At 39.8% G+C, this 23,932-nt stretch overlaps 1 protein-coding gene across 11 annotated transcripts in view; it reads right to left on the reverse strand.

The window, feature by feature from the left end:
* Positions 1-9,420: 9,420 nt before the first annotated feature.
* Positions 9,421-23,932, reverse strand: part of ITPR1 (inositol 1,4,5-trisphosphate receptor type 1) — a 352,224-nt gene continuing 337,712 nt past the window's right edge. For all 11 annotated transcript variants that reach the window (XM_007985074.3, XM_007985072.3, XM_007985068.3 and 8 more), the window contains 2 exons: positions 20,328-20,489; positions 9,421-10,773 (listed from right to left, as the gene is read on the reverse strand). In XM_007985074.3, the coding sequence (XP_007983265.1) occupies positions 10,687-10,773; positions 20,328-20,489 (249 nt within the window). In that variant the 3' untranslated portion in view covers positions 9,421-10,686. The remainder of the gene's footprint in view (positions 10,774-20,327; positions 20,490-23,932) is intronic.

Raw genomic sequence — 23,932 nt, forward strand, 5'->3', positions numbered from 1 at the left:
AACAGTGGGAAACTAGTGCAGCATACCTACAGGACTGTTGCATTCGTAAGTTCTAAAACACAGGCAACTGATTATTTTTATTTAAATCAGGAGCACAAATCATTTCAAGTTTCACTGCCAGCATTACCTGGCTCTCTAGTGAGCAGGTTTTTGACTTCTACCCTCCTGCCTAACTCTGTGAAATACTTAGTTCAAAAAGTGTGCACACTGAATGTGCTAAATAGGGTAAAGGTACCGTGAGTCAACCCAAACATTAGCAGTCCTGGGTGTGTGGGCTGTGGGCCACCTGCACACAATCGCCATTGTATGTTTGCACCACCATTTGTTTATTCATTTATTAGTTGATGGGCATTTGGTGTGTTACCAGTTTGAGGTGGTATTAATAAAGCTGTTTATAATTTGCATACAGGTTTTTGTATAGACATATATTTTCATTTCTTTTGGATTAATACTTGGTAGTAGGATTTCTGGATTTTTTAGTAAGTGTGTTTATTTATTTTTTTAACTTCAGTTGTTTTTCAAAGTGGTTGTACTGTACTCTACCCATAATTATGAGAGTTTATATTAGTCCATTCTCACATTGCTATAAAGAAATATCTGAGACTGGGTAATTTATAGAAAAAAAGGTTAACTTGGCTCTTGGTTCTGTAGTCTGTACAGGAAGCATCGTTCCATCTGCTCTGCTTCTGGGGAAGCCTCAGGAAACTTACAATCATGGCAGAAGGAAAACAGTGGGGCAGCACTTCACATGGCTGGAGCAGAAGGAAGACAGGGTACGGGAGGTGCTACACACTTATAAACAACCAGATCTCATGGGAACTCACTCACTATATAGTATCAAGGGGGATGGTGCTAAACCATTCATGAGAACTCCGCCCCCATGATCCAGTCACCTCCCACAAGGCCCCACCTTCAACACTGGGGATTACAGTTCTACATGAAATTTGGGTGGGGACACAGATCCAAAGCATGTCAGAGTTCCAGTTTAAAATACTATGGAATGGTACAAAAAGAGCTATGAAAGACTTCCACCCATCCCCAAGTCCTTTAGCCTATTATGAAATTTCTAGGATTAGCAGAAATACTAAAATTTGTTAAATCTGGTTGGGAGAATCTAACTCAAGTGGTTTACATATGGCTTATGTATAAATGAACCATAATTATTTGTTATCCAAAATGGCCATAATTTCTTTAGGCTACTTAAACGTGCTGTCTCTTCAGGTATAATCTGAGAACTGCCATAATACTACTTGGATTGTTGAGGGATTATATTTTAGCATTGTTACATAAGGGAGTTGGGTGGAGAGAGGAGTATGAAAGTATATGTGGGTCTGAATTTACACATTCATAGAGACCATGCTAAATCACAGCTTTGTTATAAGAATTGAAAGAAGGAGGAAGAGAAAGATTGGGATCCCCTGGTTAGAGGGAGCAAATTGGAGAATATTGTGAAGCAGGGTTACTGGAGCCAGAGGCATTATGATTAATGGTTAGTTTATAGGATTGAATGATCAGCAGCAAAAAGAGTAGTGACTGCCTGATGTTCAGTTGTCATCAGTGACATGGGTAGAGTATAGTACAACCACTTTGAAACACAACTGAAGTTAAAAAAAAAAATAAACATACTTACTAAAAAATCCAGAAATCCTGCTACCAAGTATTAATCCAAAAAGAAGGCACTTTCTTTTTGGGCCACTGCTAGGTATTCCTTCCTTAATGAAAGACTCCTCCTTGCCCTTGGCTCCAAAACTATCAAGCAGATTAAGTGAGGGTTCAAAAATAATCTTTTTTAACCTCTCAAAGGCATTGACCCTCTTTGTTTGGGAGGAATTGTGCTAGGTACTAACAATACAGGAATGAACTAGTTGCAGCTTTTGCCTTTAAGAACTCTGACTTTTCTTTGCATCTCTTAGAACTCTGATATCTTACGTATCTCCCCCAGGCAAGGTGGGGAGGTAGAGGTGCAGACACAGGAACATAGCTGGATGACACCTCGCATAGTGAAGCACTGGGATACTGAAGAATCTATATGAGGTCAGATGATCTGGCATTGAATCCCAAGGTCTGATGTTCTGGTTTGGTCAAATCACTTCAACTTTCTTCTTTTTTTTTTTTTTTTTTTTGAGATGGAATTTCGCTCTTGTTGCCTAGGCTGGAGTGCAATGGCGTGATCTTGGCTTACTGCAACCTCCGCCCCCTGGGTTCAAGCGATTCTCCTGCCTCAGCCTCCCGAATAGCTGGGATTACAGGCATGTAATCCTGTAATCCTGGCTAATTTTGTATTTTTAGTAGAGACAGGTTTTCTCCATGTTGGTCCGGCTGGTCTCGAACTCCTAACCTCAGGTGATCCACCTGCCTCGGCCTCCCAGAGTGCTGGGATTATAGGCGCAAACCACTGCGCCCGGCCCAAATCACTTCAACTTTCTAAAGAAATTTCTTGTTCTGTAAAATAGGGATGTATCAGGAAAAAAAAAATGCTATTTTAGAAGCCAGTTTGCCCTGCAAGTGGAAGCTAAGGACGGCAGAATTATAGCCCTTTTTTTTTTTTTTAGGCCAAGGTAAAGGCCTAATCTAGAGAGGAACAACTGGGAACTGAGGGCTAAAATTGCTCTGCATAGTAAAGAAACAATTTTTGGTTTTCACTTGAGGCTGGAAGGAAGGTTTGTTTTTGCTGTTGTTTTGTTTCGCTTTTGTTTGTTTAGGCAAGTGAGAAAGAAAAAGTAGATGCCTGCCTGTCAACAGGCTGCGAAGAGAAGTTACTCCTCCCATGAGTGAGAAGGAAGGGGGAGGGAGCTTTAATGGCTGATTTTCAATTTTAAGTTGTTTCCTATTCCTTATTGTAATCTTCTTCTACTAAAGTTCTGTTCTTCACAAAGCCCAGATGATAATGGTGCTTTGGGGACAGGAAGGAGAGAGAGCTGTGTCCACACAAGTGAAATAAAGAGAGGGGAGATGATGAGAAGGAACAGATAATTGGGTTGGAATCAGGATTTAGGATGAAACAGTGACAAGGGGTCATGAAGAAGGTGTAGGCACCCTCCTTAGAATGGTTACTTACTGAACTTGGGTCTGCTCACCCACAGCAGCAAAGCCAAACACTGACATCGGGATTACAGGGACAGAAAGTGAGGCATTTACTGCAGGGCACCAAGCAAGGAGGGTCAGGGAGCTCATGCTTAAGACCTCAACTCCCAGATGGCTTACACAGGTAAGGGTTTTTAAAGGCAGTGTGGCAGAGGTTACAGGCAGTCATAAATCAATATGTGAGGCTACATATTGGTTTAACCTAAAAAGGTGGGGTATCTCAAAGTGGAGCTGGAGTGGAAGGGTGGAGCCCATAGATCATAGATGGATTCAGAGGTTTTCTTTTTTTTTTTTTTTTTTGAGACGGAGTCTCGCTTTGTCACCCAGGCTGGAGTGCAGTGGCGCAATCTCGGCTCACTGCAAGCTCCGCGTCCCGGGTTCATGCCATTCTCCTGCCTCAGCCTCCGAGTAGCTGGGACTACAGGCACGCACCACCATGCCCGGCTAATTTTTTTTTTGTATTTTTAGTAGAGACGGGGTTTCACCATGTTAGCCAGGATGGTCTCGATCTCCTGACCTCGTGATCCACCCGCCTCGGCCTCCCAAAGTGCTGGGATTACAGGCGTGAGCCACCGCGCCCGGCCTGGATTCAGAGGTTTTCTAATGTGCAATTGTTTAAGGAGGTGAACCTTTGTCGAAAAATTTGAGGGCAGCAGAAAAGAATGTTAGCTCTGGCCTGTGGGCAATAACTTCCTCCAGGCCCGTCAAGAAGAAAGTTAGAACAAAGAACAGTGGTCAGAGTTCTGTCCTCAGTTCCCCATTACCTGAGGTTTACCTGCCAGCTGACAGCATTTTTCCTTTGGTAGTGGTCTGAGGTTTTGAAAAACAACTTCAGGACATATGTTAAGATACTATCTATAGTTTCTTTAGGGGACCAAACATCTCATGACTCTAACTTCCTTGGCTATTGTTTTAAGCTACTATTACTTTATTTTATTTTATTTTTGAGACAGTGTCTCACTCTGTTGCCCAGGCTGGAGTGTAGTGGTGTGATCTTGGCTCACTGCAGCCTCGACCTCCCTGGGCTCGGGAGACCCTCCTACTTCAGCCTCCTGACTAGCTGGGACTACAGGTGTGTGCCACCATGCCTGGCTAATTTTTGTATTTTTTGTAGAGATGGCGTTTTGCCATGTTGTCCAGGTTGGTCTCAAGCAGTCTACCTGTCTCAGCCTCCCAAATCATGAGCCACTGTGCCGAGCCTGCTGTTATATTACTTCATTGGTTAACAAGTTGCTTATTTACTTCTCAGGGCTAGCTAGGTGCCTGGAATTGCCCTTGAAGGAATTCAAGATTTTCCTTTATTTTCATGCTTGGGTTGCGGAGGGGCTCATGGGCCCCCAAGGTGGGGTCTCTGCTCCTTCTCAGGATCCCTCTCAGAAAGAAATTATTAAGGAGGCTCTGGGTCTTCTATAGATATGTGAGACGTGATATAGAATTTGTATTTGAACGTTAAATTAAGATAGTACAACTTATGACCATTCAGATGTCAGGGATAATATCTACTTGATAAGGTTGGGAGGTTTAAATAAGAATATAAGTGAAGACACTTCAGAAACTAAGGAAATACATTGTCATTCCTAAGATAAAACGTTTTTGCTGTAGAGGTTTATTTTATTTATTTATTTAGACATGGAATCTCACTCTGTCACCTAGGCAGGAGTGTAAGGGCACAATCTTGGCTCACTGCAACCTCTGCCTCCTGAATTCAAGGGATTCTCCTTTCTCAGCCTCCTGAGTAGCTGGGACTAAAGGTGTGCGCCACCACACCTAGCTAATTTTTGTATTTTAGTAGAGACGGAGATTTGTCATTGTTAGCCAGGCTGGTCTCGAACTCCTGATCTCAGGTGATCCATCCACTTCGGCCTCCCAAAGGGTTGGGATTACAGGCATGAGCCATTGTGCCTGGCCCAAGATTTATTTTTAAAAAAGAAGTTAGATTTGAATCCGGCACTGCTAAAAAATGTAATAGTTATCTAGAAGTCATAAGCTGTATGAGAGGTTTCTTTATGAATTTATTCGGTTCAAACTGATAGTTAAAACATAATGTGGACATAAAGATAAACGTTTTTTAAATGACTGGATGTGGCCCAAATATGTCATGTTAAGACATGTAGATTTAGGATCCCACAGTAATAACATCAGACCCATTTAGTGGGAACAGAAAGAAGCTTTTGGTCATGCAATAGTTAGCTGAGATTGTGGATAGGGATGAGAAAAAGGAAATGGTTATGTTGCAAAGGAATGGGAAGTAACGTATGAGGTGTATGCCAAACTTGGTACAGATTATCTTTCTTGATGCCCATTACTGCCCAAAGAAGTATGTGGTATCATCTCTACTCTTGAGAAGGGGGAACTGTACATTAAAATCATTAGTAACTTGCTCAAAGTTATAACATTTCAGTGACAGAAATGGTATTAGAATTCTTATCCCCCTCAAGGCCCATGTTCTTTCCATTCCACCATGTTGCCATGTGGACTCTGCCATAGACCTGGTACCTAAGCCTTGTGTGGTTCAGGTCTCCTTGTCCCAGTTTTATACCAAACCTTAATTGTTTTTCTGCAGAGAACTTTTACAAAAAGCTTCTCATAGGACTTTATGACATACCATAGGTGGTAAGTATGTGACTTATGCTCAGGAGTAAATAGTTTAAATTCCTGGATTGTCTAAAGTTCCATTTACCTGGGCCTAACCATCTGTGGTGAGGTCATTATAAATGAGCTGGCAAACTCTTTCCATTAGTGGTTCTTGCATACAGTATGCACTTCTTATGTTGTTGGATTCTTTGTGTTGTTGTTCAGAATTCACCTTAGGGGTTTTCTCAAACTCTGCATTCTTACTCTATAGTGGTTTTTGGCTTTCTTTTTTCTCTCCAAGCTGGGTGGATGATGCAGTTTCGCCTCTAGGTGTTAGGATTCTCTTTCACACTGGTTTGTCATGACCTTAAAGTATTTTAAGATGTTCCTTTTGTAATTTTTTTTTTTTTAAGTCGCGCCCTACTAAGCTAGAGATTTGTTTTACCAAATGAGTTTAAAATACCAGCAGCTGGAGACTCCATAGCATTGTCTGAGTTGACCAAATATAAAAACCCACCAGGTAGACAGCTTTTTATTTTCTTGATTTTGGTAGATGTTTTTGGTTCCAGACCTGAAGGCTTGTTATGCTTCTGAATTGGCCTCTAGGTTGTAAGAGTTGCTTAATGTGGCATATGATACCAGAGATGGAAAAATGTTGATGATAACTATAATCATCTTATTATAAATTGCCATCATACTCTCTCCTGGCAGATAATTGATGAGGCCTAAACGTTGTTCTGAGCTGCAACCACCCACAAAAACCACACACACGGCGTTTTACTCAAAACTTTACTTCAACCACTACTTTGTGATGCAAAACTAGTGGAATTTTGGGTACTTTCTGTAAAATTGAAATCTTTATGGGGGTTTTCCAACATTCTAGTTGATTGTTAAATTATTAGTGTAAGGAACAAGACCAAGGCAGAGTTTGCCGATGAACATTGACTTCTGTGGTAGGAGAGGACACCAGTGTGCACCTGCATATTCTCCCTAGGAAGAAGCCACCTTGATTGGGCCGAGGATGGATTCTCCCTTTGAAAAATGCAGTTATATAAGAGCTACATACACGAGATTTGTAGTTGTGAAAGATAAAGACTTTAGGAGCTCACTTGCTGCTTATCTTTGCCACAAAGTTTTCGGTCTTGACAAAATATTCAGAGTCAATACTTTCTAATGTGTAGATCTATCATCTCATGAAAGAGATTTGAAAAGAAAAAACAAATCAATCTGTACCGTTCCACATGTAGGACCAAATAAAGTTCTGCATGAGCGCTTTGTGTAAACGCAGAACTGTTATGGGAAACTCATTACTGATATCCCCATTCTGGAAGGGAGATAGCAAGTGGGAAGAGCTCTCTGTATTTTGCTTAGTCAGGAGATCTTTGTTTATTCTGGAGCTGAGTCCTTGGGCAAGTTACTTTATTTCTTTAGGGCTCAATTTCTTATCTTATTTAAAATAAGTTTCACTTCTGCTATATAGTGTCTCAAGAGCCTTCAATAAGGGTCCTTTGTTATTATATTCTCTCTTATGTAAAGGTGACTTTTACTGTCATATAATTTGTCTTCTAACAAACACGTATGTTACTAAAATCTGTAAAAAAAAAAAAAAAAATTATTTTGGCAAAAACCCAACTCTACTTCTCTAAGTATGTAGTTATGCTCCTAATAGTTTTGAAGGAGCACATTTCCCTCCATGCTGCTCAAAAGTCAGTCTAAGGTTCTCATTGTCAGCCTTAAAATAACTATCAGAAACTTTCAGGCCGCTGCCCATTAACGCTTTATCCAAGCCGTCTATAGTAGAAGTATACAGAGATCTACAATTGAGTTTTTAACAGGTTATTTCCTTAATTTACTCTGGATATCTTAATAATTTCCCACTAGTACATGGCATGTCAGTGCAGAACTTTCCAGTGAACTGGATGGGACTTGGGAGCCAAACAGCTTTGTGTAGTTTGCTGCTGCAAAGATTGAGTTGTTGATTAGCATCCATAGATGAAGTATGCTTGCTTTATAATTTATATTAGGAAGTACTCAGTGAAACACAGGGAAAGAGCACATTTTGCAGGAGCAAAGTCAAGCAATCCATTTCCAGAAAGTACAACCAAATATAAAAAAATTTGGCTGAATGAAGAACAATGAATTAGGAATATGAACTTGAAAGCAAACTAAGTGAATAGTATCAAATTTTTAAAGAATGAGATTAAAGTCATATTTTGTATGTTGGGGGCAGGGTAAATACAGATAAATACAGCTCTAGGAGAAAACTGAACAGGATGGAATATCATTTAGACTTTTAGGACGACAACAGAGTGGAAGCTTTATTTGTAGAGAGAAACAGGGTAATCACTACACAATTTTAGGGGCATGGAAAGGGTAAGATCCCATACATGTTAGAAAAGTGGAATGGAATTTCCCAGACCTTTTAACAAATGGATTAGTTAGGGAAATTTGCAAATGCTTGAAACTTGAATTGGTGCTACAGCAAACTTTTAATATTAAATAAAATGGTTTAATTAAATAACATTGGCTTTCTCGCATATTAGCGTAGTTTCACCCTGATAACACTAATTCTTCATCTGGGTAGGTAACTTTGAAGGTGACTTGGACCTTGATCTTAAAATAGAGGTGTCGGAAAGTCACAATGTGAAGGAAGCAGGCAGAATTACAATTACACATCAAAGGCCACCGGAGTTTTAACTTCAAATTGTATGTTTCAATTGTACTAGCTTTAGTGTTCACACCCAAACTGCAAGGGTAGGATCTACTACATGGAGGGTGGAGTGGCATTCCAATTTCATTTATTTTCTGCTGAAGCTGGCACACTGAATGAAGATTTATATCTTAAGTGACAGGATTCAAACGGAACATGACAAACCTGTAAAAGCTGCAACTTGGCATGTCAATGCAGAACTTTCCAATGAACTGGATGGGACTTGGGAGACAAACCACACACACTGCCACATTGCGCTGGGCAGTGTGAGAGATCAAAGAGAAAGCCCAGGGGAAAAGCAAGTCCTTGCTAGCTAACGCGTGCGTTGTGGGGGTTAGCATAGATTGCCATTTTGCTTACAGATAAAAGTAGGTATCTCTCTTAGGCTTGCCTTACGATGGAAAAATTTTGTGGAGACAGGCTGCACTGACTGGAAAAAATTAATTTGTTTTTAAGTTATCAAATTTATAAAGTAGAAGCATTAATTACAAAACTAGCCATTTAACTGGAATTTAATCCTGACCCAGTTCCCAACATTGGGTGGTATTATTTACCAAAGCAGAGAGAAAATGAGTGTCAAAAAAAGCAGCCAGAGCAAGCACTGATTTGAGGAGGGAACAGGTTTTACTACGTTTGGACAGGCGAGGTGGCTCTGTAAAAACATTTTACACACTGCTGAAGGACCCTGACCACTGGGCATGAACTAAAACAAATTTCAGCTGTTCCCGATACTTCCACATTGCATACAGCAAATAAAAGATCCCCCAGTGAAAGCAGAAGAGACAAAAGATTAGTAGGATGCTCCCAACAGCCTGGCTGGCAGTCACTGATCCCGAAGAATGAATGAATGTTGTACTAAATACTCCCCAATGTTTGTTCTAATAATTCTCCTCAGAGTTGTCATAACAACAAGTTTTTTTTTTAATAATCAGGTAAACATTTTCTGAATTAACCTGGTAATCAAACCGATTGTACTTCAAACTGATCCTAAAGAAAGTATATAATTGGAATAGCAGTTAAGTCACAAATGCCAAATGAAAGCCACCAGCCAGTCACTGTATATTCTGCATCATTTATTAAATATTTTTATATATGCATTTACAAACTTTACTCATTTCAGAACTCTGCTTTCAATGCATTTTTAAACTTTTTTTTGCAGAGAGATTCTCTTGTAAAATGAGATCCATGTACAAAACTAGGCAACAGATATAAAAGTTTCCTTTCATACTTTTCATCCATCAAGAAAAGAAATCATGTGACAAATAAAATGTGGCTCTTTCAGAAGAATAACATGTCTGTGTTCAACTATGACTTCTAATGAGATAGTTCGTATTTCATCTTTATATGGATGTATATAGTTTTAATACTTCTTAGCTACTGTAGCATGTTGGTTCAAATGAAGAAAAAAATAAACTATTGTTTGGACTAGATAATCTAGAAACCATCAATTATGCATATCTTTATAATGTGACATCAAAATTTACCCAGGAGATGACACTGATTGGCCAGCAGTATGCATTTATCCTGAACATTGCATAAAAAGTTCCCTTTAAAAAATTCATTATCTTCTTCACAAGCTAAAGTATGAGCCTCTAATTTGGCTCTCTTATTTAAAGAAATAGTTTAAATGATCAATTTAGAAGCTTAAAAGTATCTTTGAAACTAAAGTTGCTTTTCTTAAAATGAATGCTGATTTAACAGTTCATAGACTTGGAGCATTATCACTAGGAGACGGAGGCACTACTGCCACTAACAACGAGAAACAGCATCACCATAGGATAATTACATGGTACAAAATGCCCAGGGGCCTGAAACTCACTATTAATATAATTTTGGCAGCAGCATCATTTGATAATTAACCATTTATTACATAGTATTAACACACCAGCTTCAAAGATGTGCACTCCCTTTAGGACACTCGGGAGCTACAAATTTATTGTGATTGCATAATTCGTATTGCACAGTTTTATAAAAAACATAAATACTGGCTATTCTAGTTTTAAATACAAAATACATGTCATATACTTTTAAATCTATAATCTGGTTCAAGTGCAAATCAGGTGCTTTCTGTTAGTCCTTCCAAAAAAGGCATTTTTAATATTTTTGGCACAAATGAAATGTCATCATGCCAACAATTCTAATTACAATACATATATCCAAACCTTTAGAGTAGCAATCATATACATACGGTATAAAACTGAGTATTTACAAAAGTATTCAGCATAAATGTAACCTTCGTGGGTGAATCAGAACTCATTAGCCATACCCACACTAATAATAATTATAAAAGGTAAATACAATTCCTTTTTTTCATTTGCTTATGCTGGTTGTTGTGGGTTGACATTCATGTGAGGAGGATGTCCTAGAAGACCAATTCTTTGTTTCTGCTTCCTTTGTTCTGTCATCTGGAAAGTTAAAAAGTTTCATCATTAGACCCAGATACTTCCTGTACGTCAAATCACATACTGAACCATAGATTTACCTCTGTGGTTATGGTTTATACTGAAACCCACTTTCTACAAATAGTGTACCATCGCTATATCAAACACACAGCACTTCAAAAAGAGCATCTTCTTAGGCAGAATGGGAAATTCTGTGACCTAGTCATGCAATGTAACGTTCAGAAGTATTGCTTGCTACTTGTCATAAAGAAACAAAAAACAATAAAAGCACAGGATTCTTTCTTGTTTCCCAAATCCATTTCCAAATGATTTGAAGACTCGTCGGAAAATGGTGGCTTTGTACGACAGTAACAACACGCCATACTATCAAGAAAAGCAGTGTTTACAATCCTAGGTTTGAGAGGGAGGGCTTATGTCCACACTCTTTCAGTGGGTCCTGATTTTTCTCTTCAATGATTCTTGAGTAGTTGGTTAGAGAAAAAAAAAATTACCTACCACAAATAGGAAAATGAGAAATGTTCTCAAATCTCTTTGAGGTCCAGAATGATTAAATGCTGTAAATAATGCTGTGGCCATTCATGTTATCTATTTCCTGCCACCCAGTAGACACTGAGGCTTGCTTAAGGTCAGGTGAGATCATTGCCTAAGACTAGTTCAAATGAAAAAGTGCTTTCAAAACCCCAAACAAGAAGCTGATTCTGTTCATTTGGTTGCTGAACTAAATATATTCTCATGTTGATGGGTCTCTAGACCTGTTTTAGGTATTTTATGGCATACTTACTTCTGCCTCTGTATTAAGATTTTCCTTAACCCAGTAGTTAGTCTTAGTTTTGGATTTAAGGCTGAGCATTCAAGTCAACTGAGATAAAAAGGCTGTACAAAATATATATTAGAAAAAATTGTTGTCTACAAGTGGGTTAAGGTCCTACTCGTATGTTTTCAGCTTCCTAAAATTGTAGAAGAATTAGCGTAAAAAGAATAAAGGCTTTGGAATCAGACCTACTTTCTTATGGTTTTGTCATTTAACTTATCAAAGTCTGTTTTTTCATCCATACAATCAGGATGATAATTCCTAGCTCATTGGTGGAGAATTGCGAGGTTATATGTAAATTTCTCAGCACAGCATCTGTCACATAGTAGATGCCTTAATCTCACTTTTCACTTGAACTAATTTTTGGTACAAAATATCTGGAGAGAACATAAAATAAGACTAATTTACCTAGGTTCAGTTTTAATATGGTTATTTTTTCTTCTTCAAAACTAGTATTATCCTCTCAAATCAAAATACTGTTTTTAGGCTCCTGTGGAAATGCTTTCTCTGTTATAATTTAGATGGGAAGATTTACAAGGACTTAGTTATTTCCAAAAGGTAGCTTTCAATAAAGCTTTTAATGAAGAAATGGATTAGGAAATTCCAGCTAGCCCCTGAAGTTTCCTTAGGTGAGTGACATCTTTAAAGGAAGTGTTACACACTACACTGTATCCACAGATTCAGCTCAGGAAGGAGAACCTAATATGACACATGAAATAAATTCACAATTAGGTTAAAATGCCAGTAATTCATTCATCTTACTGCCTGATAGTTCAGATGTTTAGCTCAGATTTTTCTCCCACAACCCTTCCCTTGGCAGGTAACCTTGAGAGGGAATCCAATACAACTTGGATAATCTCAAGTGTTCAAAGTCATTTAGAAATCTTGGTGTGCTCAGCCGGGTGCAGTGGGCTCACGCCTGTAATGCCACCACTTGAGGAGGCTGAGATGGGCAGACTGCTTGAGCCCAGGAGTTCGAGACCAGCCTGGGCAACATAGCAAAACCCTGTCTCTATCAAAGGAAAAAAAAAATTAGCTAGGCATGGTGGCATGTGCCTGTAGTCCCAGCTACTTGGGAAGCTAAGTGGGAGGATTGCTTGATCCTGGGAGGCAGAGGTTGCAGTGAGCAGTGATGATGCCACTGCACTCCAGCCTGGGCAACTGAGATCTTGTCTTGGGGAAAGAAAAAAAAAAAAAAATCTTGGTGTGCTCAACCCTTATTGAGGGATACTTTACTCAAAGCTTATATTTAAAGCTGCTGAAATCTTTCAACTCAAAGTTGAATGTCAAAGTTGGCCATTAAGACTCTTTCCCCCTGTAATTTTGCTTTAAATAACTACTTGTATTTGAGATGACCTTTTAGTATGCATATTTTCATCCCTGTTTGTTAAATCAGCTCTCCTTGACTTTTCAATTTGTCGGTTAGTCTTTCTCTTAAACTTTAAAGCAAAGGAGTCTTTATTTGGTGGCCTGGCTTCCTTTTCACTTCCACAGCCGCGGTCTGATATCTCAGGTAGCAGCCCTATTCATTTGTCTTTTTAAGTGATCCCATCACCCACCCTCCCTCCTTAACCTTAAGGCTCCCCACTGACGTGGGTTAGTGACCAATTCTTTGCTCAGGTAGTCATATTCCTGATAATTTTAAGTACCAACTATATATCTAATGTTCTTTTCTGTTTCCCTAGAAGAATGGTTCGCAAACTTCAGCATGCACCAGAATCACCCAGAAGGTTTGTTAAAACACAGATCAGAAACAGAGTTTCTGACTCAGTAGGTCTGGGGTAGGTCCCATGAATCTGCATTTCTAATGATTTCCCAGATGTAGATGTTGCCGGTCTGGGGACTACACTTTGAGAACCACTGCTCTAGAAGAGGTTTTTCACTGATAATCTCCAAAATTGGACAAGATCACTTTGAGTATATACTTGAACACTGTTTTTTAAAAAAAGTAATTTGTGTATATATATATTATTTTTCTCAAATAAGGGAAGCTCTTGGAGAAGATTCTCTGCAACTGAGCATATAGTAGGCACACACATTTGGCTGATCCTGTTTTGATTAACCATGGCCTTTTAGACAGAATGGCTGTCATCTAAGTCAACATCACTGCCATTTAAATGACTGCTAAATGAGAAGGAACCAGGCAACTGCTAAGGTGTTTGGTCTTTTAGTAGCAGTCACCATCCAATTACAATTATAAGGGAACCAAAACAGAAAAAAAATCCCAAAAGACTAAATCTGACCTATAAGAAACTGAGGTCAACAATTCTGGCCGCTTAGGTTTCCCCAGCCTCTTAGTGCATATTCTCACATAATTTCTGGTTTTATTAGTTCAATTCTACCTACTTACCTACCCCACCTACACACATTCACACGTACTATCTATATATCTTGTTATAAGGCATCATTATTGTCTGTTACTGTTACCTATATCAAAACAAATATCATGACCAAACTCTATCCTTAGCATTTTTGTCAGATAATAGTCTCTCTGGACATCTGAAACAAAATTGACTGTTGATTAAAAAAATAATCTATGATAACTATATTCAAAATTCTAATATTGAAACATCTATTTTGAGTAGTGTGAGATGTCTCATTTATAGTACATTTAAAAATCCTCAAAATGGTTGGGCATGGTGGTTCACTCTTGTAATCCCAGCACTTTGGGAGGCAGATCACTTGAGGCCAGGAGTTCAAGACCAGCCTGGCCAACATGGCGAAACCCTGTCTCTACTAAAAATACAAAAATTAGCCAGGCATGGTGGTACATGCCTGTAATCCTAGCTCCTCAGGGGCCTGAAGCAGGAGAATCACTTAAACCTGGGAGGTGGAGGCTGCAGTGAGCCGAGATAGTGCCACTGCACTCCAGCCTGGGCAACACAGGGAGACTCTGTCTCAAAAAAAAAAAAAAAAACCCCAAACCAAACCTCAAAATTCCCATGTAGCTGAGGATAAACAGTTACAGTAATGCTGTTCTTCGCATCTATACAAATGTAGAAACTAGCTTGAATTTCAGCATTCCTCCTTTTGACTCATCTAAACAAGAAGCAAAGAATAATGTACCTTTACAAGTCAGATACAGCCAAACATCTGAAAGATTGTTCATGAAAACATGAGGCATACAGTAGAAATGGGCAAACTTTAATCTACCAGTATGGCCTCTAAAGGATTAAAGGCTGGCACAGGAAGGAAAGTTCATTGACAGCACACAAATGCCACATTTCTGGTTTATAACACATATTAATAGTCTTTGAAAAGCTGCTTTCATCTTACAGTAAGGTCTTGGTTACTCAGATTCTAAACAGCTAGCAAACTCTAGTAATCACAATTACTTTCTACAGCCCTATAAAATCAGTCATGTTCAGAATGTTGAGCTTCAAATACTAAGAAATGAAACCAAAGCATCCCTTGAATACAATTATGTTGATTTAATATCAATGTATAGATATCATTCAGATTCTTAGAGTTGATCCCTAATGCTCTGTTCCTCTCTATTTCACTGGGCCTCTTACTCAAGCTTTGAAGCCAAGCTCCTGCATTACCACCTCTGAGAGGGCTTCTGTGGTAATGAATCTTCTCCCAAAAATCAGATTGAACAAATCGCTCCCTTTTCTTCATTCCCAGAGCAATGTGTTCATAGCTCGGTTACATACTCACCATGTTTAATTATAATTTATTTGTTTACTTGTTTCCCACTCTAGACTTTTAGTTCTTGAAGGCAGAGAATGGGATCTATTCATCTTTGTAGCCCCAGTACCTAACGCTGCACCTGGCAAACAGGTGTTTCATACGTGTTGGCTGAAAGAAGGAACGGAATTAACCAGAACATACTGCCATTCCTTGAGCATGCCATGCATTTTCATGCCCGTGCTCATGCTGATTCCTTTCCTGGGAAGCCCCCTACTGCATTTCTCTGCCAGCTCAGAAGTCACCTGCTTGTAAGATTATAGAAGCTAAACTCCTTCCTCACTGCAAACCTCACACAGGACCACTACCTACCTACTTCTTTGTGCTCCATGAAACTATTCATGCCTCAAGTCATTCATACTGTATCAGATTGCTAGAGGTCTACTTCATTGTCTTTCTTGCTAGATCCTGGATCTAGAGGGCAGATGTTGACTTAGTCTTCTTTTGTGGTCCCAGCACAGTATAAGGAACACAGATGCAGTACGGGTCATTTAATATTCCATTTTCCAACTTTGGGCAGTTATTCTAATATTGTGTTACTCCTTCTGTCCTTAAGCAGTCAATTTCAGCAAGGTAACCCTCTTGCATGAAAAATGCCAAATGCTGTAACATGCTAATGTGATCTGAATTTTCAAGCACTTCTTGTATTCCTAGCAACAACAAATGGTCGCTGTCCTATAGGAAGCCAGTCACATTTTCAAGAAAGTTAGCCCTTCTCAGTATTTGCTCTTTTGCATTATGAAGCAAAAATTTGTTTAAGTTCTTACATTAGTTCTCCTTGGAATAAGAATGTAAGAGAATCACATTTAGTATTCAGAATCTCTTGGGAGGGGAAACTTCAAGATGAGAGGCATCGTTAAATAATACTTAGAATAGCAATCCTAACCAACCATTCTTGGCAATAATAGAAAAAGTGACACCACTAACCGTAATTTTACTAAAAACCTAACAAGAACTTTCTTCCCTCAGATTGAACTCACTCCTTTGATGAGGCTCACTGGTTTGTAAAGTGCGCACTGAAGCAGATTCAGAGTCACTCTTTGTGAACAATTCAAAATAACACATTCTTAGCTCTGAAAGGACAGGTAGTGTAGGGAGGCGCTGCCTGGCTTACCACTACAGAATGCCCATTAATAGTTTGTTTCAGATACATTTTAAGAAACTCTCTCGTAAATTGGTAACACCCAGTTTCTCAGATCAACTCATAACAACCAACCAAAGAGGTAAATAACAGTAAAGATTAAGACCAAAGTCATCCACACTGAAGCTATCATTGCTCGATTCTGCTGGTTTGAATCAGAAAATCTAAAACAAACAACAACAACAACAACAAAAAAACCCTCTAAGTAATGGAGCAGTTTTTGTGTTTTCTAGCACTTTTACTCTGAGTGACATTCTTTCATAGCTGTTTTAAAAAATATCACCAGGTTTCTTGTCCATTAATCATTCATGCAGCTTTTATTTTTTAATTCAAAAATTTTTTCCACAGAGAGCAAGAATTCTCACAATTACCATTTAAGAAAGAGCAGCTCTCTAACGTATCTGCATTTTTTGATACGTTTTGCACATAAAGGGTTTTTAAACCTTTATGATTGCTATAACCAAACTTAATAAAATTCAGATCTATTCAACAAGTTGATTCTCAAATGCATTAAAGGTTTGTAGGAAGTTACGTAATCAAAAGAAAACACTGACTAGTTTAAAAGATGCAAATCCCCCTGCCCCCTCAAAAAAAAAAAAAAAAAAAAAAAAAAAAAAAAAAAAAGCAGCTATGCTGAATTTTTCCTGTAATTCTGAGTACATTAAAACTTAAGTAGCTCCATCCTGGTAAAAGCACTTGAGAATGTACTACTGGCTTCTCATGCTTCTTTTTAACTTATTTTATCTTCCAAGAAAAAAAAAAAACAGTTCAATTTCAAATTCATTTCACAGGGGAAGGGCTTTCTGAAGAGTGGTTCCAACTGCCAACTTCAAAATAAAAAATGCATAAAAGGCTGGAATCAAGCAGTTTAAACCATACTGGTTTTGATGTCACTTAATGAACTTTAGTCCATATGTAATCAAATTTTACATACTTTGTTTAAACTAAAACTTTGGCTTAACCAAAATAATCTTATCTTGGATTTTAGAAATGCCAAGTCTCTACTATGCTCAGTTGTATAAAATGACAATGAATGTATCCTCCATACCATTTAAGTATATGATGTGACTTGACTTCTGAAACTTTAAGCTTTTTTTTAAAAAAGAGCAAGAATGTAAACAGTCAATCAACCATGAAAGGCAAATAGTACAGAGGCATAACAAAGCAAATGAACACACACACACACACACACACACACCCCCTCTGACTGGATGATCAGGAGCTCCCGCCCTGGCAATGCCTAAGAACCTTCTGGGCTCCTTTGGTATCCTCATCAAGAAAATAAGGGAACGAGGTGAGATGACATCTGAAGTCTTGGGTACTCTCCTATACCTGTATTCTTTATTTTTATTATTATTTTTTTTGAGATGGAATTTCACTCTTGTTGCCCAGGCTGGAGTGCAATGGCATGATCTCGGCTCACCACAACGTCCGCCTCCTGGGTTCAAGCGATTCTCCTGCCTCAGCCTCCCGAGTAGCTGTGATCACAGGCATAGGCCACCACGTCCAGCTAATTTTGTATTTTTAGTAAAGACAGGGTTTCTCCATGTTGGTCAGGCTGGTCTCGAACTCCTGACCTCAGGTGATCTGCCCTCCTTGTCCTCCCAAAATGTTGGGATTACAGGTGTGAGCCACCATGCCCAGCACTGTACCTGTATTCTTTAATTCCTCAGCTCAACTCACTCCTTTGACGAGGCTCACTGGTTTGTAAAGTGTGCACTGAAGCAGATTCAGAGTCACTCTTTGTGAACAATTCAAAATAACACATTCTTAGCTCTGAAAGGACAGGTCGTGTAGGGAGGCGCTGCCTGGCTTACCACCACAGAATGCCCATTAATAGTTTGTTTCAGATACATTTTAAGAAACTCTCTAGTAAATTGGTAACACCTAGTTTCTCAGATCAACTGAAACATACCCCCAGAGAGCCTCCAAGTGTGACAGTGAGAAGCAGAAATGAGTGAGCAAGAACGAACGCCACTTGCATTGGCACGTGAGAGCTAGAATGCCTCACTGTTGCAATTCCAGTACCACGGGTGTGAAACAAAGATCCTCTGTTTCTTTGGAAAATGGCACCAGATTTTATGGAGAAATGAAGTGTTCCTTTATTTAAGTATTAGCTCAGTGTCTGTAAGATTTTTTGGCACCTAATTTAAACATCTGATTTAACTGAGATTCTGGTAGCCACAGTTTTCTCAAATGGGAGAAGAAGATAACTAAAGCTTGCTGGATGGGGGGTTGGGGGGGTGCCAGAAGCAGCTGTAGCCACCAATGTCCTCAAGAGTCAGTTTAGTCCTGCAGAACATTTGCCAAATGTTTCATAGCGGGGTTAAAACGCTAATATTAAGCGAAGTAATCTAGTTAGATCTTCATTAGTTTTACTTATTTAGGTTATTACTCATTTTATGTTGCTACCAAGCTCAGAGCCATAGACAACTTTCATAAATAAGGCCTTCTTTTCCTACTAGTCTTTTTTATTTGCATATTAATACAGACAAAAGAAAAGAACTTGAGGCCAATGGCATCTCAGGGTACAGTTTGGAAAAATGCTCTGTAAACTGTCTCCAGTAAGAGCATTCTAGATGTGGTCTTCATTAGTTATGATATTTGCAAGAGTGATAAATCACCCATGGGTGTACCTTGCAACTTACCTCCATTGCAGACATGGCCCATGCCTATTGCTGTGCAACACTATAATCTTGTCTATGGAGTTGATTAAAGAGCTTTCAGAAACTCACATAAAATGCTGAACTGGACATGATTATCCCAGTCACTTACAGAAAAGCACTAATAAAACCAATCAGGGTCTGCTTACCACCCAGGGTACAAGTCCTTAACACACAGCTGCATCCTATCACTAGATAACCACCTGGTGACTGTGGCAGGTTCATTTCAATGGAGTCAAAAGGGTGGAAGAAGAGTACGCAGGGTTTGGTATAAACATGTCTCCTACAACTTACTTTAAATTGGAAACACCATGTTTCCAATTTAAATTCTGCCCGCAGTACTGCCCGCGTCCTGCTTCCTATCCGTAGGATAAGAGCAAAGCACTTATGGATAGGAAGCAGGGTGTGGGCAGTATTTCTGTCAATGGTTAGGCCCTGTGAGATCAGGGAGTATGTCTATATTATTCACTGTTTTATCCTCAGCACCTGGCACAATTCCTGTACTATGATAGCCACTCAGTAAGCTGCTGAGAAAGGAATGAAACCAAAAGGGCTTTTCCATGACTATGGTTTAGCCTAGGATGCTGAATTTAAATATCTGGGGGTGAGGATTTGACAAGTCTGAAGGCTAGGAAGCAAAACAAGAAACAGCTTTTAATCTTCCATCAGTACATAAAATAAAAAGGGTATAGCTTTATGCATAGTGGTTTTTGGACAGTACTTCACTGAAGTAGTCTGCATTTCCCCTTTTTATGGTTTTGTTTTTCATATTAAAACCATGTCCTGAGCAGTAGCACTGAAAGTAGCACCATGGCTTTATCCTGGAAAAGGGGAGTGAAGGGGGTTAGGGTGAGGAGACTGGAGGAGTGAGTGGGTTTGTCCATCAGCACATAAAATAAAAAGGGTATAGCTTTATGCATAGTGGTTTTTGGACAGTACTTCACTGAAGTAGTCTGCATTTCCCCCCTTTTTTTATGGTTTTGTTTTTCATATTAAAACCATGTCCTGAGCAGCACTGAAAGTAGCACCATGGCTTTATCCTGGAAAAGGGGAGTGAAGGGGGTTAGGGTGAGGAGACTTGGAGGAGTGAGTGGGTTTGTCCTCTTGCCCGGCTCCCTTTTCCATCTAGGTGAAGCGCCTCAACATTGTAACATAAGCACTACTGATTTTTCCTCATCAGATTTGGTGTGGTGATAGTGGGGGTGGGTGAGGATGGCGATAGGGGGTAGGCACTGGGATGTTCTTTCTTTACCTGATCCTTTAATTCTGACAGCTGGCCAGAAAGGTTCGTGACAAGTTTCATGGTGGACTCCAGCTTCTCCTGCAGGTTCCTCAGCTCATTCTGTTCTCCTTCAGAATCACTGCTGACCAGTGACATGGCTCTCATCCTGGGGAACCAGTCAAGGTTTCTTTCCTAAAATCCACATTTAAAAAAAAAAGACTGAGTCACTTCTAGAGGTAAAAACAAGAAAGGCCAGCTTACCATGCCATGTTTCCTAGCTCTCATTAGGTTATCTCCTTCTATTGCAGAACTAATGTGCTGTGTATTTTTTTAATTGCTCAGTAGCTATCTTTTTAATTGCATACAATGGAACTCTTAATTCTTAGAGGAAGTCAATTTAAATTTAGAGGAAATGTAGGTTCCAAACAAGAGTCCTAATCTCCAAATCTGAATAGTGCCACTGCAGCTCTGATCTTTGCAAATTACATGGCTGATGAGTTTGTTTATTTAAAAAATTGTGGTAAAATATGCATAACATAAAATTTACCATTGTAACCATTTTAAGCAAACAGTTTAGTGGCATTAAGTACATTCACACTGCTGTGCAACCATCCCCATCATCTGTTTCCAGAACTATTTTTTTATCTTCCCCAACTGAAATTCCATCCCCATTAAACATTAACCCCATTCCCCCCAGCCCCTGGCAACCACCATTCTATTTTCTTGAATTTGTTGGCTCGAGGGGCCTCATATTATGCTGTGTATTTTAAAATGCATTATACTGGGAAAACCTTTTGCAAACACTCGAAGTGAAGTGAATTTTAAGGTCCCAAGTGTTCTGTCACTTAACAGATACATGTGCATGTATGCGTTTGCGTGGGTGAGGAGATCATTAAGAGGCTGAAAATGGGGAATAGGCTCCTCCGTCCGTCAATGTCCCCGTTTGTGAGCTTATAAAAACCACTCCCCGTGTTTCCTTTTCCTTCCAGCCTGAAATGGTTGATGGGTGCTGGCAACTAGCCTAAGACAGGCCCATTCAGTTTCCTCCCCCGTCCATCTCCATCCTTTTGATGTCTACAGCTTATGCCTGTAAACAGTATTTCTCACTACTGGTTAACAGAATGGGACAACTCCTCCTCCCACCTCACTTCCTTCTGCCCACATATGCCTTTCTCCCAAAGAGCATGCCGCATACATAAGTTCCGTATAGAGAGGCAGGAATGAACAGTAAGAAAAGCTTAGCATGAGACAGGGGGAAGAAAACTGACTCATTCCACATGTCTGGTGTCATTCTCACCTGGACCAGTTTCATCTTCTAAGGATACATTTAATGGTCTTTCTAAAACAAGCCCCCCTCCCACAAACACACACACACACACACACACACACACACGGAATGGTGGATAATTGTTGCTGTGTGTACACCATGGGGGTCGGCAACATTTTCTGTGTAAATATTTTCAGCTTTGTGGGCCATCTGGTCTCTGTAACAACTACTCAGCTTCTCTCTTATAACCCCCAAACAACCAGTAAATAAATAAATGGGTATGTCCATGTTCCAGTAAAACTTTATTTACAAATGTGGGCAGCAGGCTGGGTTTGCTCACCTCTGCTGTATACAATAGAAGACATCAATATATTTAAAATAACAAAACTCCATGAGACATGTCTAAATATTACAAATCAAGTGAGATTATTAAACTGTACCTTGACCTAGGGCCATCTAGCAATACAGAAGCCATATAAGAACTAGATGAAAAATATCACAAGAAGTCATACCACATTGACAGCAAGGTGTCATAGAGCGTTTGCTTAAAGATATTGGTGGGCGGGTGGGCAGGGTTTGTGAGCTTTATGAAGGCAGGAACCACCTTAGTATACTGACTAGAGCATAGTAGACATTCAGTATTAATACAAGCTTGTGGAAGGACAGAATGATATGCAACTTTCTTTCTGCATGGAACCTGATAACAAATGCTTAGGTAGTAAGCCTGAGCTGCTTATCGTGACTGCTGGAGGAGAAAAGTGGCGATCTCTACCTTCCTATACTCTGAATAAACACTTCATTCATGTGTCTTAACGTTAGCTTATATTTATCAGTTTCCCATCACAGAGCAATGGGCAAAAGATCATTAAAAAATATTCCATTTCAGAGATGACTAGCTTAGAAACCCAAAGTGCTTTCCCATCTGTAACCAGTTTTCTCCCGTGCAGCTGCAGTGACCTATCACTGACCATACTCACCTCTCTTGTGTCAATCCTTCAGACATAGCCACGTCTTCCCACCAAGGACATAGCCCATGTTCAAGGACTATGCAACTCTGAGGAGGAAACCTCATTTTTCAGAAGAGGGCACACATAGGCGACGGGTCACTGGTGATCACTCACTCCCCCTAGGGCGAGGGGAGGAGGGATGATGTGGGCTGGGCTGCTGAAGCCACAAACCAAAGCACAGCTGCAGAGAGATCACTTAGCACAAGGCCCTAGATACTCGCGGGTGGCTGCTACATGTTTTTGCAGACTGACCTCAATTGAAGAAAACAAATTCAAGAAAAAAGATCCAAAGTCCCACTTTGGATACAACAATATTGAGGATACTACAGTGAGCAACACAGACATGGTCACTGCATCCTAGACCCCCTCAAAGAACAAGCAGTTTTGATACCTAAGTATGTGATAAAATTCCTGCCATTGAAGTGCTTACAATTTAGTTAAGGAGAATGACCATCTAGATTTTTTTTTTTTTAATAGGCCAGGCCAGTTCTGGTGGCTGGTGCCTATAATCCCAGTGCTTTGGGAGGCTGAGGTGGGTGGATAGCTTGAGGCCAGAAGTTTGAGACTGGCCTGGGCAACAGGGTGAGATCCCATCTCTATAAAAAATAAAAATAATTAGCTGGGTGTGGTAGTGGGCACCTGTAGTCCTAGCTACTCAGGAAGCTGGGGCAGGAGGATCATTTGAGCCCAGGAGGTCAAAGCTGCAGTGAGTCATAATTGTGCCGCTGCATTTCAGCCTGGGTGACAGCAAGACTCTCTCAAAACAAATAAAAAAATAAGGAATAATATAGGCTATGTTGTATCTAGGAGCGGTAGAGAGAGTAGCATCCAAGTAAGACCCAACAGCCAGTGACTGATTGGCTAGAATCCTCTTCAAGCAAGGCTTGGCCCTAAAGAAGGTTAGCCCTTGAGCAAGCGTGTGGGCATTTCACAGAGGGCACTGGCACAGTGAGGCTCCAGTGTGGCTGGAGCTGGGGATGAGGCAGACAGGCAGGAGCAGCTCGGACTGTTGAAGACTAGAGGGAAACAGAAGGAAGCAGGAGCTCTGTGAAAGGTCGCCCTGCCTGACCAGACCAGTGGAAAGGACAGAGGATGGACATTCACAGTCCTCACTGCTAGTAGTCAGAACTCACCTGTAGCTCACTTATTACTGACATGCAAATGAATGCTAAACTGCCTAAAATGTTAGCGAATCCATCTAAAATCTGGCTTTCAAATCCTTCATATGTTCATTTGCTTAGCAAACCTTCTATAAAAATAGAAAACACAGATTTCCAAACAGAGTCCACATTAATGAGGCCTTCAAAAGACTCCAGAAAACCGATGCAAGAGTCTGCACATAGCTGAAAGTTTAAGGAACA

The sequence above is a fragment of the Chlorocebus sabaeus genome, chromosome 22 (genome assembly GCF_047675955.1).
Source record: "Chlorocebus sabaeus isolate Y175 chromosome 22, mChlSab1.0.hap1, whole genome shotgun sequence".
Classification (NCBI taxonomy): Eukaryota; Metazoa; Chordata; class Mammalia; order Primates; family Cercopithecidae; genus Chlorocebus; species Chlorocebus sabaeus.